A 16,168-nucleotide genomic window follows, 5' to 3' on the forward strand; every position below is an offset into this window, starting at 1 on the left:
ACTGGAAGATCCTGTTACTTTGCTTTGAATTGCAGAAAAATAATGCAGCTATCAGCTTTTACTTGACAAGCTTAAACAAAATACAATATGAAGATTAGTTCATCTACTTGACAGAACTCAAAAATAAAAGTAATACTTTAGGTTAAAGGAATATTCCATTTACTTAAAAGAAAAATCCGGATAATTTACTCACCACCATGTCATCAAAAATGCTGATGTCTTTCTTTGTTCAGTCGAGAAGAAAATATGTTTTTTGAGGAAAACATTGCAGGATTTTTTTCATTTTAATGGACTTTAATAGAGCCCAACATTTAATACTTTTAAAACTCAACACTTAATAGTTTTTTCAACGGAGTTTCAAAGGACTCTAAACGATCCCAAACGAAGCATAAGGGTTTTATCTAGCGAAACGATTGTCATTTTTGACAAAAAAAATTAAAATATGCTCTTTTAAACCACAACTTTTCGTCTAGATCCGGTCGTGATACGTCAGTGTGACCCCACGCAATACGTCATGACGTCAAGAGGTCACAGAGGACGAACGCGAAACTCCGCCCCAGTGTTTACAAGTGTGTTGAAAGACGACCGTTCCTACGTTGTTGTATGTGGAATGATACTAATTAATGTCTTTGTGTCAGTTTATTGTTTACAATGGTCCGCAAATATGTGTTTTATATATGTAACACGTGACCTCCCTACGTCACTACGCATTTACGTTAGGTCACGCTGGACCGGATCTAGACGAAAAGTTGTGGTTTAAAAGAGCATATTTTTTATTTTTCTTGTCAAATATGACAATCGTTTCGCTAGATAAGACCCTTATGCCTCGTTTGGGATCGTTTATAGTCCTTTGAAACTCCGTTGAAAAAAACTGTTAAGTGTTGAGTTAAATATTAAATGTTGGGCTCTATGTAAGTCCATTAAAATGAGAAAAATCCTGCAATGTTTTCTTCAAAATACATAATTTCTTCTCGACTGAACAAAGAAAGACATCAACCTTTTGGATGACATGGTGGCGAGTAAATTATCTGGATTTTTCTTTTAAGAAAATGGAAGATTCCTTTAAGTAATAGGTTTCAGTGGAGTTTAATAAAATGGACACAAACTGTTGAAGGGATAGTTCACACAAAAAAAATGAACATTCTGCCATTTACTTGTATAAATTATATGTATTAGAGTTGTATACATTTTTTTGTTTTGCTAAACAGATATGAAGATATTTAGAAAAATATACATTTTCTAAATATCTTCATTTGTGTTTAGCCGAACAAAGAAATGTATACAGGTTTAACTTAAGGGAAAAAAATGCTGGCAGAATTTAAATTTGTTTGGGTGAACTATCCCTTTAACTCTCCAACGTTTGATGTAATGGCGCTTCATATGAACCCTCTAAAATTTCTAATGGTGCGTTCACACCAGAAGCGGAAGAGGTGACAAGAGCGAGTGATTTACATGTTAAGTCAATGCAAAGACACGAATAGGTGCGGTGTGGATGGCACTGCGCAGATTGCACGGAACACGTGGCGCACATGGCATGTTCCGTGAGAGTTGAAAATTCGCCAAAGTTCGATCCCATCTTCGTACTTTTACAGGAATTAAAAGGATCTTGTTTGGAAGAGTGAGGAGGTCGAACAATCTTGTAAGTTTACTCAATTTGAGCTATAGAAGCCCCTCCCATGACGCGAATTTACGCGTGAATGTTTTGAATGACTAGAATTTCACACTTGAATGAAGAGAGTAAACTCAAAATGTTCAAGCATCCCACTATGCGCAAATAGCGTGCTTCTGCTGCCTCTTCCGCGTCTGGTGCAAATTCACAGTAACTGACAGAAGGGACTTCTGGAGGGCTTTTGGAGCTTCACATACAGTACATGATCACTATGTACTACTGCCTATACAGTACATGTACACAACACTGTGTAAACCTGATTCAAAGTTCTATCTTGTGTTAAAATATGGACATACAGATTACACTTTGTAAATTATTCTTCTTATTTTTGGGTGACGTATCCCTTTAAATGTGCAATCAACTTTTGCCTTTATCTCACCATCTTTGTTTGAAACAAAAAATTAAAGGGTACTTTACATACTTTTCTTTATTGGGATTGAAGTCAAACCTGACGTTTTGTGCGAAATCATATAAGAGCTTAACCAATACATCATTATTATAAGGATATTGTTGTGATACCAGGTAAGGTACAGAGACAGTTTTCAAGACAGATTTTCATGCATTTGCTCGGTAACTAATTTTTGCCAAAGTTATAGATTGCAGATTTAAACAGAAGTCGGAGGCAAACGCTTTACTGGCAATACCATTGGTTTTAATACCAGTGAGTATGCTGATAACAGCTTAGTCATGTGCTAAACTGAGTGAGTCACCCCATCATCATCATCAAACCATCTGAGCAAAAGAGTGTTGCTGGAATACATCACCATGGTGACGAATGATGTCATAATAATGAAAATATGATTGAGAGGTGCATTCTTGTTTGGTTTGTCTCTAAAAAGTTTCTCAAAATTGCTTTTTAAACTCATCTTCACCTCTCTATACCTTTTTATATTTTGTGTGCATGGAAGATATGGGAAGTAATGCTAAATATATGCATTAAGGTATTTGTGGTGCTGAGGTCAATGCCAATATTGCACACCAGACCATATAAAAGTCACATTTAAATCATATTTGACAATTCTTATATATTTTTTAAATATTGTAGGGTATTTTTTTATTGTAGTGTATTTTCTTATAAATAGTTGTGTATATTATATTGCATTTCTGTCAAAGATCCTCCTAAACTTTACACACCGCACCTTTAAGAAAATTAACTATATTATTGTACTCGCATCATTGCTTTATATGGCTTATTGCTTTAGCTAACAATTAAGTTTGGTATAAGTGTACGACGAGAGATCCAAAGTTAAAAACAATCCTAAAGTGCATCCTGATGGAAAGGTCAGACATCGCAGTTGGAGGATGTAGACCTCTCTACACACTTAAAAGTAATGTATATAATTTACTGACCTTTTTGGGAAACTGATGCTCCAGTGCTGGGAACTTACTGCATGTTCAGCACTTAGTGAAATCACTTATCGTACATCACTGTTAATGCTATGCAGAAGTTTCTGCCTTCCTGATACACTTGCTGTAATACGTACTATCCAGCGTACCTTTTGAAAACAAATCCAGTTTGTTTATAGTCTTGTTTGAGACTTTTGGACACAAACCGGTGTCTCCAGTATACGCCTTAAAGCTCAATGTGTCCACAACAGGTCCTTTGGTCATGGTTTACGACAAAAACATAATTTCTGTTTATTTCTCTCATGACACATGATCTCTTCCTGTTAAATATAATCAGATGACTAAACTCTCTTACACCTCTCTCCTAATGCAGCAGTCTTTTGTATTGTGGTTTCTCCCATGTTTTTGAATTGTAAAAATGTGGTCGGTCCACTTGATTGTATCTGGGTAAAAATGCAAGTTCTCTCCCCGGCACAAATTCTCCCTCTCAAACTCTCACTAATGGTGTCAGGGGCATAATAGTTATTTAATAGTTATTCTGGAGAACTGTGTTATGAAAGGTGAAGGGAACCGCATGGCCGTATGCACTGTTACAGATTAAACAACACAGTTTAGATTAAAGTTAAGTGTCACTGACTGGGTCAGATATCATTACTGTACATCCAGGACCTCATAACAGCAGCAGGTGGCTAATCCACACCAGGTGCGTCCTACACTACCACCTGTTACTCATCCATACGGCCCACATTGCCACCTGACTCCAAGTACGGCATATCACCAGTGTGCACTCAGGAAAACCTCCTGATAGAGTTATAGTTGAAACCATTGACAGCCTATAAGGTGAAATGGGGTTCAAATTATTGCTTGCTTCTTTGTATACATTCCTGATCTTACTGCACTGTAAAAAATTTTTTATGTTTAATAGATTTCAACTATCTTGACAAGTAAGAAGCTGCTTAAAATGATAAAAAATAAAGTTGAAATAATTTAAGCAACTTTATTTTTATAATTATAGCAACTCCAGTCCTCAAGAAATTGTCAATTCAAGTTGATTAAATTAAAAAAATCTAAGTGTAACAAGCAAGTGTGTGCATGATGCATTAGAAACGCAGCGAATGAAAGGAACGAAACGAACGAAAGAAATGAAACGAACGAAAGAAACGAAACGAAAAGGAACGAAACAAACGAAACGAATGAAAGGAACGAAACGAACGAAATGAACGAAATGAACAAAAGAAACGAAATGAACAAAAGAAACAAAACAATGAACGAACGAAACAATGAACAAACAAAACAATGAAAGAAAGAACGAACGAACGAACGAACGAACCAAAAAAAAAAAAAAAGAAACGGAAGAATGATCAAAAGAAACGAAAGAACGATCAAAAGAAACGAAAGAACGAACAAAAGAAATGAAAGAACGAACAAAAGAAACGAAAGAACGAACAAAAGAAACGAAAGAACGAACAAAAGAAACGAATGAAACAAACGAACGAAACAATGAAGGAACGAAACAATAAAAGAACAAAACAATGAAAGAACGAACGAACGAAAGAAAGAAAGAAAAAACTAACGAAAGAAACAAAATGAACAAAAGAAACGAAATGAACGAACGAAACAATGAAAGAACGAAACAATGAAAGAATGAAAGAACAAAACAACGAAAGAAAGAAGAAACAAAAGAAAGGAAAATAAAAGACAGAAAGAAAAGAACTAGCTAATAAAAACATCTAACATTGGCATATGGAGGTCTTAATATGGAAAATAATCCACCACAGGAAGGTCTGTGTCATCTTTTATTTTGTCACTATGAGTCATTGACCTTGACCACACACACACACACACGCGCACACACACACGTTTGATGGTTTGATGCAGAAGTCATGCTTGTTAATCATGAACATCATGATGTTGTACGTCCATGTTTTCATGCGGCATTTAAAGATGCTGTAGAATGTAAAACTGTATTTATCTAGGCAAAAAGGAATAATAAGATTCTGCTCATGGTTATCACATATTGTGAGCCTCAAACACGATCATTCCTCCGGTAATGATTACCGGTTTCACGGTATACCAAGGTTTTAAAGAGTTAAGGTTTCAAAACCACAAAAATTTATGTAATACCATTTTCAAGGTATAAGCTGGGTTTACACAAAATTAACATTAACACGTAATGCACATGCCTAGTTTCCTCCTTGTTATCTAAACCTCGTGCATGCAAAAAACCTCTGAAAAGCAGGCCAATCTCAACAGAACACCAACTGTGACATTGCAGTCATGATTTCCCCCAACACTAAATTAATTACAATGTTGTTGCAATGCTAAAAACAAAGTTGTGACCGAGTTAGCGCTGTATGCGTTAAGGCCGAAGTTCTACTATTGACGTTACAGTTACATTTTGCAAGTCCATATTGGGAAAAACACAAATTTGCCATTTAAAAACATCCATTACAATCTCCAAATAATTAATTTTTCCTCAAAATCTGTATATTCATCTTATACAGACTCAACCCTAAGGTCTGTTTGCACACACACAGAGCTACTGAAATGAGCCGCTCTGAGAAACAGCCAATCAGAGCAGAACTCAACCTTATTACTCATGATCCTTTCAAATAAGGTAATATTAGACCATTTCATTCTTAAGACAATTTCCAGGGTTGTAAATGGACATAAATCCATATCTGGATCATTTTTGCACTTAATAAAACTTTGGCACCTTTAAAATGCTGATCTGTGGTTCTCATCAGAAGACACATCACAAACTTACAAGCTTAAAATCATTTCAAGTAACAAACCACAAACAGCTTTGCATGATTAACTTAAAACAGAAGATAAATGTCTACATCATTGTAAGTTTAAACATATACAGTACAGGAATCCAATAAAGTGAATCCATACTGACTTTGTGTTGTTAGGGAGGAAATAAACCCCTTTACAAAAACAATCAGCTGTAGTACCATGATACATTATAGTTATGCATTATGACTTCCATTTTAGGCACATTTGATCAGTTTGTGTGTTCCCTTGGAATCAAATCCATACCCATCAATAAATGAAAAAACATGGCTGTTTGTACTTTTCTGTAAGTGCATTTTTAAAGGAGCGATAACACAAGATAAAGGAAAGTTGGGTCCCATCTGTCAAACACAAGACCAGGTGGCATTTAAATGTGAAGAAAGGCCTGTCACCAGCATCAACACACGTTGAAAGGCTGATAACACAATTTTAGTTATAATCTTCTCTACTTCTAACAGATGAATTCAAATGAGGAGAGACATCATCTCGGACCTGATGTTACATAACACTTTCACCTTCACAGCATCAGGACCACAAACACCTTATATCGGTCTTGTATCACTACCAAATCTTCAGTCATGAACATATCCAGAAAATATTACTCACTATTACCTAATTAACACAATGCACTGTAACATGAGCAGAACTAACAAACTCAATCCATGTGTCACCTCTTCCCAACTACACAGTGCAACTTGCAGCAAGCTTAATAATAATGCAATATCAATATCCAGAAAGTACGCGAATAAACGACTGCACATCTGCTGGGGCTGCACGCCAAAACATGCCATAAACTTCATAAAAAGATAACTTACTTTACATTCGCTGACAACTCTCATCCATTGCTATTCCAATAGTCTGAAACAGCACAATGTTCGTTTCCGAGATCAAGTAAACTTTAACCGGAAAAACGCCCATTTTCAAGATTCACCCAATAATATGCGAAGACTCTGTTAACTGACACTGCTACAGACCAATAGTCTCATTGCAATAACTTCCGAGACAGAGACAGCTGGAGCCTAAAGTGGGTCCAATCATAACCGAACTTTGCTGATCAACAACTCACCTCAGCCAATAGCCACGAAGCTCGCTGCAAGTATTTTATCGGAGTCGACCAATAGAAATGCTCACCGGTTGACTCGGAGCACAGCGTTAACATTTCACCGTATAATTAAATGAGTAGATTGGCAATAATGATCTGAAGCAACTTAAAGTAGGCGGAGCGTAATGGCCCAGAAGTGGTCTCTAATTTGTCAGGAACGACTGATTAAAAAATAATGTATTAGAAATAGTAATAATTAATAATGATCTTCTTTTGATAATTTATCGTGTATTTTAATTGTAAATCAATGTCCATATGGCTTTTAAAGTTGTAATGTCATTTGGTATCGTAATTTGCCCTGCCAACCGTAGTCGTTATTTTCCCAAATCAGATTTTAGATACTGATGTAGCGAATTTCCGTATGTCTGATGTTAATTCTTGGAGTTTATATATTTCAATAACTTTAATTGTCATCATACTAAAATGTGATGATAATGTGATGTTTTCGACGTTTAAACTAAAAATAAAACAAAAAATAATTTTAAGAATAAAAAACATAATAGTTTCATAGTTTCAAAAAATAAAGGTGTCATCATTTCCTCATGTTGTACTAAATCTTCTTTTGGATGAACACAAAAGAAGATATTTTGAGAAATGATGGTAAACACACAGCTGATTGCAACCATTGACTTCCATAGTAGGAAAAACAAATACGATAGAATTCATGGGTATCATCAACTGTGTGCTTAACATCATTTATCAAAATATCTTCTTCATCATTTATCAAAATACTTCCATAATATTTGTTTTCCTTCTGTGGAAGTCAATAATTACAATCAGCTGCTGTGTGTTTACATGAAGGTGAGTAAATGATGAGACTTTTTACTTTTGGGTGAACAATCCATTTAAGTGAAAAAAAGAAAGAAAACAACTTAATGACCCAGTGTGAACTTTTGAAGGAAAATTCTTGTGGAGCACGTATAAACCATAGACTGTAAAAAATAGGTATAAAGTTGAACACACATCCATTTACTGCCCCCTAGAGGCAAAGCAGTATAATTATTCCAAACCTAGACGTAAGCTAAACTGAATCTTAAAAAACATAATTTGTATCTAAATTAACTTAGAAAATCATTAAGATCACTTATTTTACTATAGTTAAATAAATATCTTTTGTGCAATATCAATTATAAGATCTATTTTTTATACATTTACCGCACTTGACTTTGTTCCAAAATGAGATAACTCCATGCTACTTAGCTGTAGTTTTCTAGAAGGCTTAAATCAAAATAAACCAACTGCAGTTGAATACATATTAATTGGAAACAAAAAACAGAATCATGTTCTGGAACCAAACTCTTTTTATATATATATAAAGACTTTATTCTAGCCATGACATTAAAATAAAGAAGCAATGGTTTTGAAGTTGACTCATTTACTTTTTTTTCAAAACTTCTTTCAAGAAAGATTAGAAAATAGTTGAATAAATACAACCAATAGAAAATAAATCCTACAGGTCTAAACTTTTAAGTAAACGGTCTGTTACTGGCAAAGTGTCCAGCATTTTTAAGTAAAATCAAGTATTATACACAGAGAGTATACACAAGTCAGTCCTGAGGTTTGTTAGTACAGTATCATCGCCAGAGGGCTGATCTACTATCAGCTTTCTTCATTGACAGCCAAGGTCGCCTTCCCAACAAAACCATCAATTTTCCAAAAACATTTTCATTTTTGACACTATAGGTAAACAAACCAAACCAAACATTAAAAACAACTTACAAACTGACCTCCATGAGGTCTTAATCTAAAATAAGTGACTAATTTAGCGAATAAATTAACAGATTTGATAACAGATATCAACTAAAGTATTTAATTTTTTTGAGTCATGAAAGATAGAGGAAAAACAAATTCAATGTACTGTCTCCTTGCAGTCTTTGAAATGAAACTACGTAAGAAAAAGTCTTTCTCACTCTGTCAAAACAAGTAACAGACCAAATGTATTGTCCAATTATTTGCATCGATTGGCACAGCATCATCCTTTCCAAATTCTACTCCCAAATCTCCCATCAGCATTGGCAGCAAATGATGAACATCATCTACTTTTGGTGGAAATTGAGTTTGCATTTATATACGCTCCAAAAAAAATGACTTTCTTAATTACTTTATTTTCTTGTTTTCAGTACAAACATCTAAACATTATTAAATCAAGATGCATTTTCTTGATGTGACCCAAGAAAAAAAAAATCAAATTTAAGTGAATTTGTGCTTAAAACAAACAAACAAACAAACAAACAAAAAAGAATCTGCCATTGGGGAAGAAAAATATCTTAAAATAACTTTCATTTTTTCTTAAACACTTAATTTAAGAAAAATGTTCTTACCCCCTTGGAAGATTTTCTGGTTGTTTTAAGCACAAATTCATGTAAATAAATGATTGAGGAAATTATAGATATTTGTACTGAAAGTAAGAAAATCCTTTTTGCAGTTTATATTTGCCTTCATAATATTATGTACATATGAGCACTTCTGTATATCATTCATATTGTCCATAAAGTTAATGTGATAAAATTTAAGTTAATTATAGCTGATTAAAGTTCTGTAAGGGGTCAGTGGGACGTCACTAGGTGTTTGACCCCATGACCCTAAAGGTGACACTGGCGATCTTCTCATACAGCAAGAACATCAACGCAGCCGTGAGGACCGTCTGAAGTAACTTTGCCTCCAGGCCTTTGAACAATCCCAGCATGCCCCATTTCCTGCATTAAATCAATTCACATATCACTTCAATGTAAGAGGAATAAAGATGTGACATGCAATGAATCATTTCCTTGGAAACCCGTGTGACAGCTCAGAGAGAACTAAATAGTTGAAAGACTTCATATTTTAAAAACGTGGACTGTAAGAAATATTTTTAGCATGTCAGTAAAAGGTCAATTTTAAAAGGTATCTCTTTCTTGTCATGTGACGTGTGTGGGTTTATACAGTACCTGACTCTATTGATGAGCAGATACATAACAGATCTCATACTGCTCAGCAGTTTGTTTTGTTCTGTTGGCTGCCCATGCTGCCCAAACTGAACACAACAGAGAGCAATAGTTTACACGGACATTCATATTCAATCAAGCAAAATAAATTGAAATCAGAACAGTGTTCCTCAGGAGGGTTTACTGTACCCGTAGGACGGACTGAACTGTTTGTAGTGGGTAGGTTATCGTGGTTGCTACCGCCTTGGCAATGGCTCCTATTAGAAACGCCTCCACAGATCTCAGCTATTATCACACAGAAATATTGAATACATGTGTGTCATTCTTTTTAGGTTAACAATAGTTTAATTGTTTTTATATGTGAATAATCTCTGATATCCTCTCTGATCCCTGATAGTCTCTGCAGGAATTAAATGTAAATAAATATGCAATGACATCATGAACAGATATGCAGTTATGTAACTTTGTTGCATTGCTACCAGCTAGGTTTCTATGGTAACAATGCAATGACACGTGTGGAGTGTTTTATATCATCTGCATAATATTAAATTCATATCAAAGATGTTGCATTCTAGGCAACAGTGTTTTGGTTCATCTGTTTGTTTTTCTGTATATGTTAAGAACACATCTACATAATCAGTCTGCACTGATTACTTTTTATGGTTTTATTATTTATTTTTATCTGTGTGATTTGTGTGCATATCATTGTATTTACTACCGTGTATAATGAGGACATTATATGAGTATTCTGACCTCTCTGTGCACTCCTCTCATCAGCTGCCTCTTCAGACCCTCATAGATCATAAACTGAACAGCAGGATTCAGCACCAGGAGCAGGGAGGGAAATGTGCCATTCCACAGTGCTCCCAATCCTTCCTGCTGAATGATCTGGGCAAATGCATCTAAAGAGAAAGATCATGGAGAGCATTCACCGGAGACACACTTTTATCAAACAGAATATTAACACACAGTAGGGATGGGTCGAGACATGCTGATACACACTAATAATACCTGGCCGATAACGATTCTGAATCGCGGAGCCGATATTATAATGCACAGCGTTTCTTGCACTACGCCTTTAGATCAATAGGTAGTCCTGATCAATCTGAAATCACCGTTTTGAGTCGTTTATAACTTGCATTTGAAAAAGCAAGACTCGTCAAACATAATTATTATACATATTCTCTATTATTATAAAAATACCTGAAAAGATTTAAAGAACAGCAATTTAAATATATGCTTAAAGGGATAGTTCGGCCAAAAATGATATTAAACCCATGATTTACTCACCCCCAAGCTGTCCGAGTTGCATATGTCCATCGTTTTCCAGACAAACACATTTTCGGATATTTTATAAAATGTTTTAGATCTTTCAGTTGATTAAATGTAATGTTACGGGGTCCACCCATAGTACACGACCTTCAAGTCCAAAAAAGTGCGTCCATCCTTCACAAATTAAATCCAAACGGCTCCAGGATGATAAACAAAGGTCTTCTGAGGGTAATCCACGCGGTGTTGTTGTAGAAATATCCATATTTAAAACTTTATTAACGAAAATAAATACCTTCTGGTAGCGCCGCCATCTTAGACTCATCTGTATTCAGGAGAGAGTATTAGCGTAGTGTACGCACTTTTCTTAGTGACGTATGACAAATTCGGAGGGCGGGTGCACAGAGCAGCAGCAGAGTAGCCTCCGTACACGACTAAGATGGGGGCGCTACCGGAAGGTAGTTATTTCGTTAATAAACTTTTAAATATGGACATTTCTACAACAACACCGCACGGATTACCCTCAAAAGACCTTTGTTTATCATCCTGGAGCCGTTTTGATTTAATTTGTGAAGGATGGACGCACTTTTTTTGGACTTGAAGGTCGTGGACTATGGGTAGACCCCGTAACATTACATTTAATCAACTGAAAGATCTAAAACATTTTATAAAATATCCGAAAATGTGTTTGTCTGAAAAACGATGGACATATGCAACTCGGACAGCTTGGGGGTGAGTAAATCTTGGGTTTAATATCATTTTTGGCCGAACTATCCCTTTAAGCCATTTCCTGGAGATGCGTTTGTAAATGGTTCTTCTTCTGCAGCCTGCAGCTAGGTTAAGTTTCTGCACGAGAGCTCCCTGTGGCTTTTGGATGTAGCTGCAATTTACCGTAATTCATTGAGAAGCATAGCAAGCATCATCGGTCGATTTATCAGCCCATCCCTACCACATAGGTCCAAAAAAACAAGTGAAAACTGTGATCAAAAAACTTTGGTGCGTAAACTGGCCTATAACTTGGGAAATTTGCCAACCAGGATGTCTAGCAAAAAAAAAAACAGATAAATAATTTCTTTATCATAGGGTCTTAATGTGACGCTGGACCACAAAATGGGTCAATTTTTTGGAAGTGAGAAATTGAAAGCTGAATAAATAAGCCTTCCACTGAGATTTGAAAAAGTTCAAAGTTTTCCGGCAATCCCCATTTCCAATATTATCCACCAAGTAGTGCTCTTACCCAACTTATAAAACCCAGAGGTATTCCCTTAGGGCAAACAGTTCAAACTCCTTATGTTTTGATAATCGGCCTGAATATGATCTCGATCAAAATTGCTTCACAAAATTGGATTTCGCTCAAAATTTAGTATTTTTGAAGAAACCTACCCATATTTGAGAGATGATAAAAGAGAACAAATGAAGGTAGGATTTTTTTTTTTAAAGCAGAGGGTCGGTTCTTTCATTTGTTATATTGTATGTTTATATATTTAAAGAAGAAGATTTTCTGGACGGCATTACATTTTTGTGAAAATCATAAAAAATGCTGGCAACTTTCTTAAAAAACGCTGGCGGGGAAAGAGTTAAAAGATTTGGAAGTTTTTTAATTTGTACCCTGCATTTTTTCTAATGTTTATTTTTTTTACCTATAATTCCTTTGTAGTGTGTAGGCTTTATGTCCTCGTTTCTGAATTTCGCCCCTTGTAGTTTTAGTCTGGTATTGACGACCCAGAGTGGAGTGGTGACTAGAACATTTACTACACCTAAACATACCAGACATAGATACAGAGAAACAGTATGTTGAAACATGTGACATCTAAAGCAGGAGAAATCTATCTGTGAAAAACTGCTATAAACATGTGAAGAAGTTATATGAGAATTATTAGATGGATAATTGTTAATAGTAAGTAGATGCATGAATGTTCTGCTATAATGCTCACACTGAATGCAAATTGAACATTATGTTGTGACACTAAGAAAAAAAAGAATTTTAATGTACATTTATTTTACTAGTTTGGGTAACATCTCAGCCAATACTCTTTTAGACAAGCAAACCTGCAACAATGCCAATGATCAGGTCTCGTCCTGGTGTTGACCTATGACCTCTTAACCAGGTGGCCTTCAGGCTATGAAAACAGTAGAAGTACACAAAGTTGGAGCAACAGAGACTGCAGATTACTGGGAACCAACCTCGATATGGAGCTAACCTAGAAAGTGAGAGAGAGAAACAGAGATTAACAACTTGTTTTCTTGATACGGTCAGATTGTCAGGCATAACGATAAACAGAAAACAAACACATAGTAATGAATGTATTAAAGGATCTTGACGTGTGTGAGTGTGAAGTTACTTACAGACCCTCCTCCTTGATGATCTCACCCAGAATGGCTGCTGTGGACTTGGCTTTCCTCTTTTCATCCACTACAAACATACAGAAACATGCATGAATGCTTTATTTAAAATGTACAACATAAGATGTACATTTGAGGTCAAACGTTTCACTTTGGTACCTTGCAGCCGAAGCCGAGCTGTGTCGAGAGGAAAGAAAACAGTCATAGCAGTCACACTGCCCTAAACACATGACATGAAAACATACACAACATGTTTGATGTGCAACATGTGGGATGATCTCATCCCCTTATGAAAACAATGCATGGTTTTACTACAGTACCCATAGTTTAACTAGGGTATTATAGTTTTATTATATAATAAATCCCAAATGTACCACTGTCACTATAGTAATAGTTTAACTATGATATTTGTAGTAAAACTATGGTAATATACATAAATTACCAAAAACAATGTGCTTACTATAATAATGACATGTTTAATTTAACACATAAACTGACAACATTTTAGATTTGTCATTAACATTAATATACAGCAGGTGGAGAATCGCGATAGCACTTTAAATGTGATTTAGCGGGAAAATAAATTAATCATGTAAATAATGTATTATTGTACTGTAAATACTGTATGCGTCTGTACCACTGCACCGGCGACTGCATGCACGAGACTCTCGTAGGAGAAAACATCCATGAGTCTCAAATCTTTGGATCCCATCTTCTGCAACCTCTCCAAAGTGTTCAACTTCTTTTCTCTATCTGAATAAAACTCAGATTTAAAGTCAGACGTTTGAGCAGATGTTTACAGATTTTCGACTTCCGGGTCTGTTTCAGCCAATAGCTGTGTCCCAATTCAGGGGCTGCGACCTTCTAAGGACGTATTTTAAGACCGATTGCGTCACAGCAGCGCGACTTCAGGCTGGTAGGTCCGTCCCAATTCGAAGGATGCTTAGAATGAAGCCTCAAAATGCATCCTCATTTCTCCGCGCTGTTAAGGATAGAACGAATGGATCCTTAACAGCCGAGGATATCCCGAGATTCATTGCGCGGCTGCAACGGCAGCTGGATATTGTAAAATAAACAATTAAAACCTTCATTAAATAAAAGTGTGTATTTATCAAAAAAAGTTTGTCACTGTTTTAGTATTATAAGTTATGTTTTGTGTTAATATTATTATTTTTATGATGCATATATTTCTAAGGTTGATTAATTTAATTTAATATACTGTTGAATAGTTTAATCTACATCAACGTGTCATATTTTCTAAACTAAATTAATATTTTTCTGATTTCATATTTATTTTAATAAGTCAGAAACGTTTCCGCTATGTCCTGCTGACAGGCGCAGCAGGTGACGCCAATTATGGGTCGTCCGAAGGTTAGACCGTCTCATTTCAGTTCTCTTCGCGGATTTCTGAGGCTGCCACCTTGAAAGACCGAGTGCTCATATTTAAGGTCGCATGCTTAGAAGGTCGCAGCCCCTGAATTGGGACACAGCTAATGACAGAACTGGACTTTCTTTAATCAGAAACGTCAGCAACTTGAAACGCTGCGCAAACCGTTCGGTGTATGATATTGAAGTACCGCGAGAGCAATTCCAAGGCTACGCTCTCGCGATACTTTAATGTCATACGCCGTTTAATCTCCGCAGCGGCGAATGAATTTGCCCTTCGCTATAGCTTTACATAAAGAGGAACTGGAAATAAAAGTTTTTTTTATATCATAACGCTGAATAAACTTTTAAAAGGGGAATTTTGAATTATGACAGCCATTAAATTGGCTATGTGAAATAGTTTCGTATTACTTTCTAAATGTGAAGTAGTCCATAAAAAATGCAGTATAGAAATCTGCAACTTACTTTCTTTATGTTTCAGGTTTTGCTTATTTCGGTCACAGCATTGTTTTGTAACATCCCACAGCAAAAAAGACAACACTTAACAAAATAACTCTTATGAAAATTAACCATGGGTAAGACAAACAAACAAAAAACAAACAATCAACATTAAATAAATAATGGTTACTACCAAAAACTTTTGAATGCTTTTCCATGACCATTTCAGCTAAATAGTCAGAAAAACACATTAAATTAATAAATATATGTAATTAAGTAAAATATGTATTTATGCAAATTCATTTAATCACTTTATTGTGACTTTATATTTGGTTTCCCAAAAATGTTACTTTGTACATGGTTGCTATTTGTTATTTAATCCTGTAATCTAAAGACTGAAACAGAGAAGTGCATACCAAACACACTTAGTTTATATAGTTGACTAACATGTTGAACAAGTTTTCACTGTCTGAATGAAACCCTTGTTTTGCCCTGACACTAAACAGGACCGGCCCCCTTAAGGTCCTGAACCGATACCTGTTGCAGATGTTTGCTTTTTACTAAACATCTACCTTGTTCAGCAAACTCATATCTTTAACTGCCAATGATGAAACCAGAGTATTTGCTGTAGATGGTTTACATACAAGCCTTAAGGTGCAGAACAGATCGAATCTAACAAACAGTATTATCAGCTGGAGACTGCAGAGAGGAGAACTTACTGTAAGGACAAAGGACTATGGCATGATACACTTTATTCATATAAATAAAGTATCCATATTACAAACTGGATTTTATGCTAATTAGTTCTCATCAACAACTGGAGATTTTAGCACAATACAACTTTTCATTTCTACATTAATGTGAAACTTTTTTGTTTTTATAAAAAATAGAAAA

General features: G+C 35.4%; 2 protein-coding genes across 4 annotated transcripts in view; both read right to left on the reverse strand.

Moving 5' to 3' along the window:
• The window catches only part of mrtfaa (myocardin related transcription factor Aa), a 45,328-nt gene extending 38,619 nt beyond the window's left edge, over window positions 1–6,709 (reverse strand). For all 3 annotated transcript variants that reach the window (XM_065252840.2, XM_065252836.2, XM_065252834.2), the window contains exon 1: window positions 6,628–6,709. The gene's annotated coding sequence lies outside the window, so the exon portion shown is untranslated. The remainder of the gene's footprint in view (window positions 1–6,627) is intronic.
• Window positions 6,710–7,581: 872 nt separating this feature from the next.
• On the reverse strand, window positions 7,582–14,287 carry slc25a17 (solute carrier family 25 member 17). Its single transcript, XM_065252833.2, has 9 exons — window positions 14,088–14,287; window positions 13,610–13,670; window positions 13,454–13,520; window positions 13,157–13,308; window positions 12,748–12,864; window positions 10,592–10,740; window positions 10,028–10,123; window positions 9,842–9,927; window positions 7,582–9,610 (listed from the first exon to the last, which is right to left on the reverse strand). The coding sequence occupies exons 1-9, from the start codon at window positions 14,160–14,162 to the stop codon at window positions 9,475–9,477; spliced, it is 939 nt and encodes a 312-aa protein (XP_065108905.1). The 5' UTR covers window positions 14,163–14,287; the 3' UTR covers window positions 7,582–9,474.
• Window positions 14,288–16,168: the final 1,881 nt, after the last annotated feature.

Source organism: Paramisgurnus dabryanus, chromosome 3, assembly GCF_030506205.2.
Source record: "Paramisgurnus dabryanus chromosome 3, PD_genome_1.1, whole genome shotgun sequence".
Lineage (NCBI taxonomy): Eukaryota > Metazoa > Chordata > Actinopteri > Cypriniformes > Cobitidae > Paramisgurnus > Paramisgurnus dabryanus.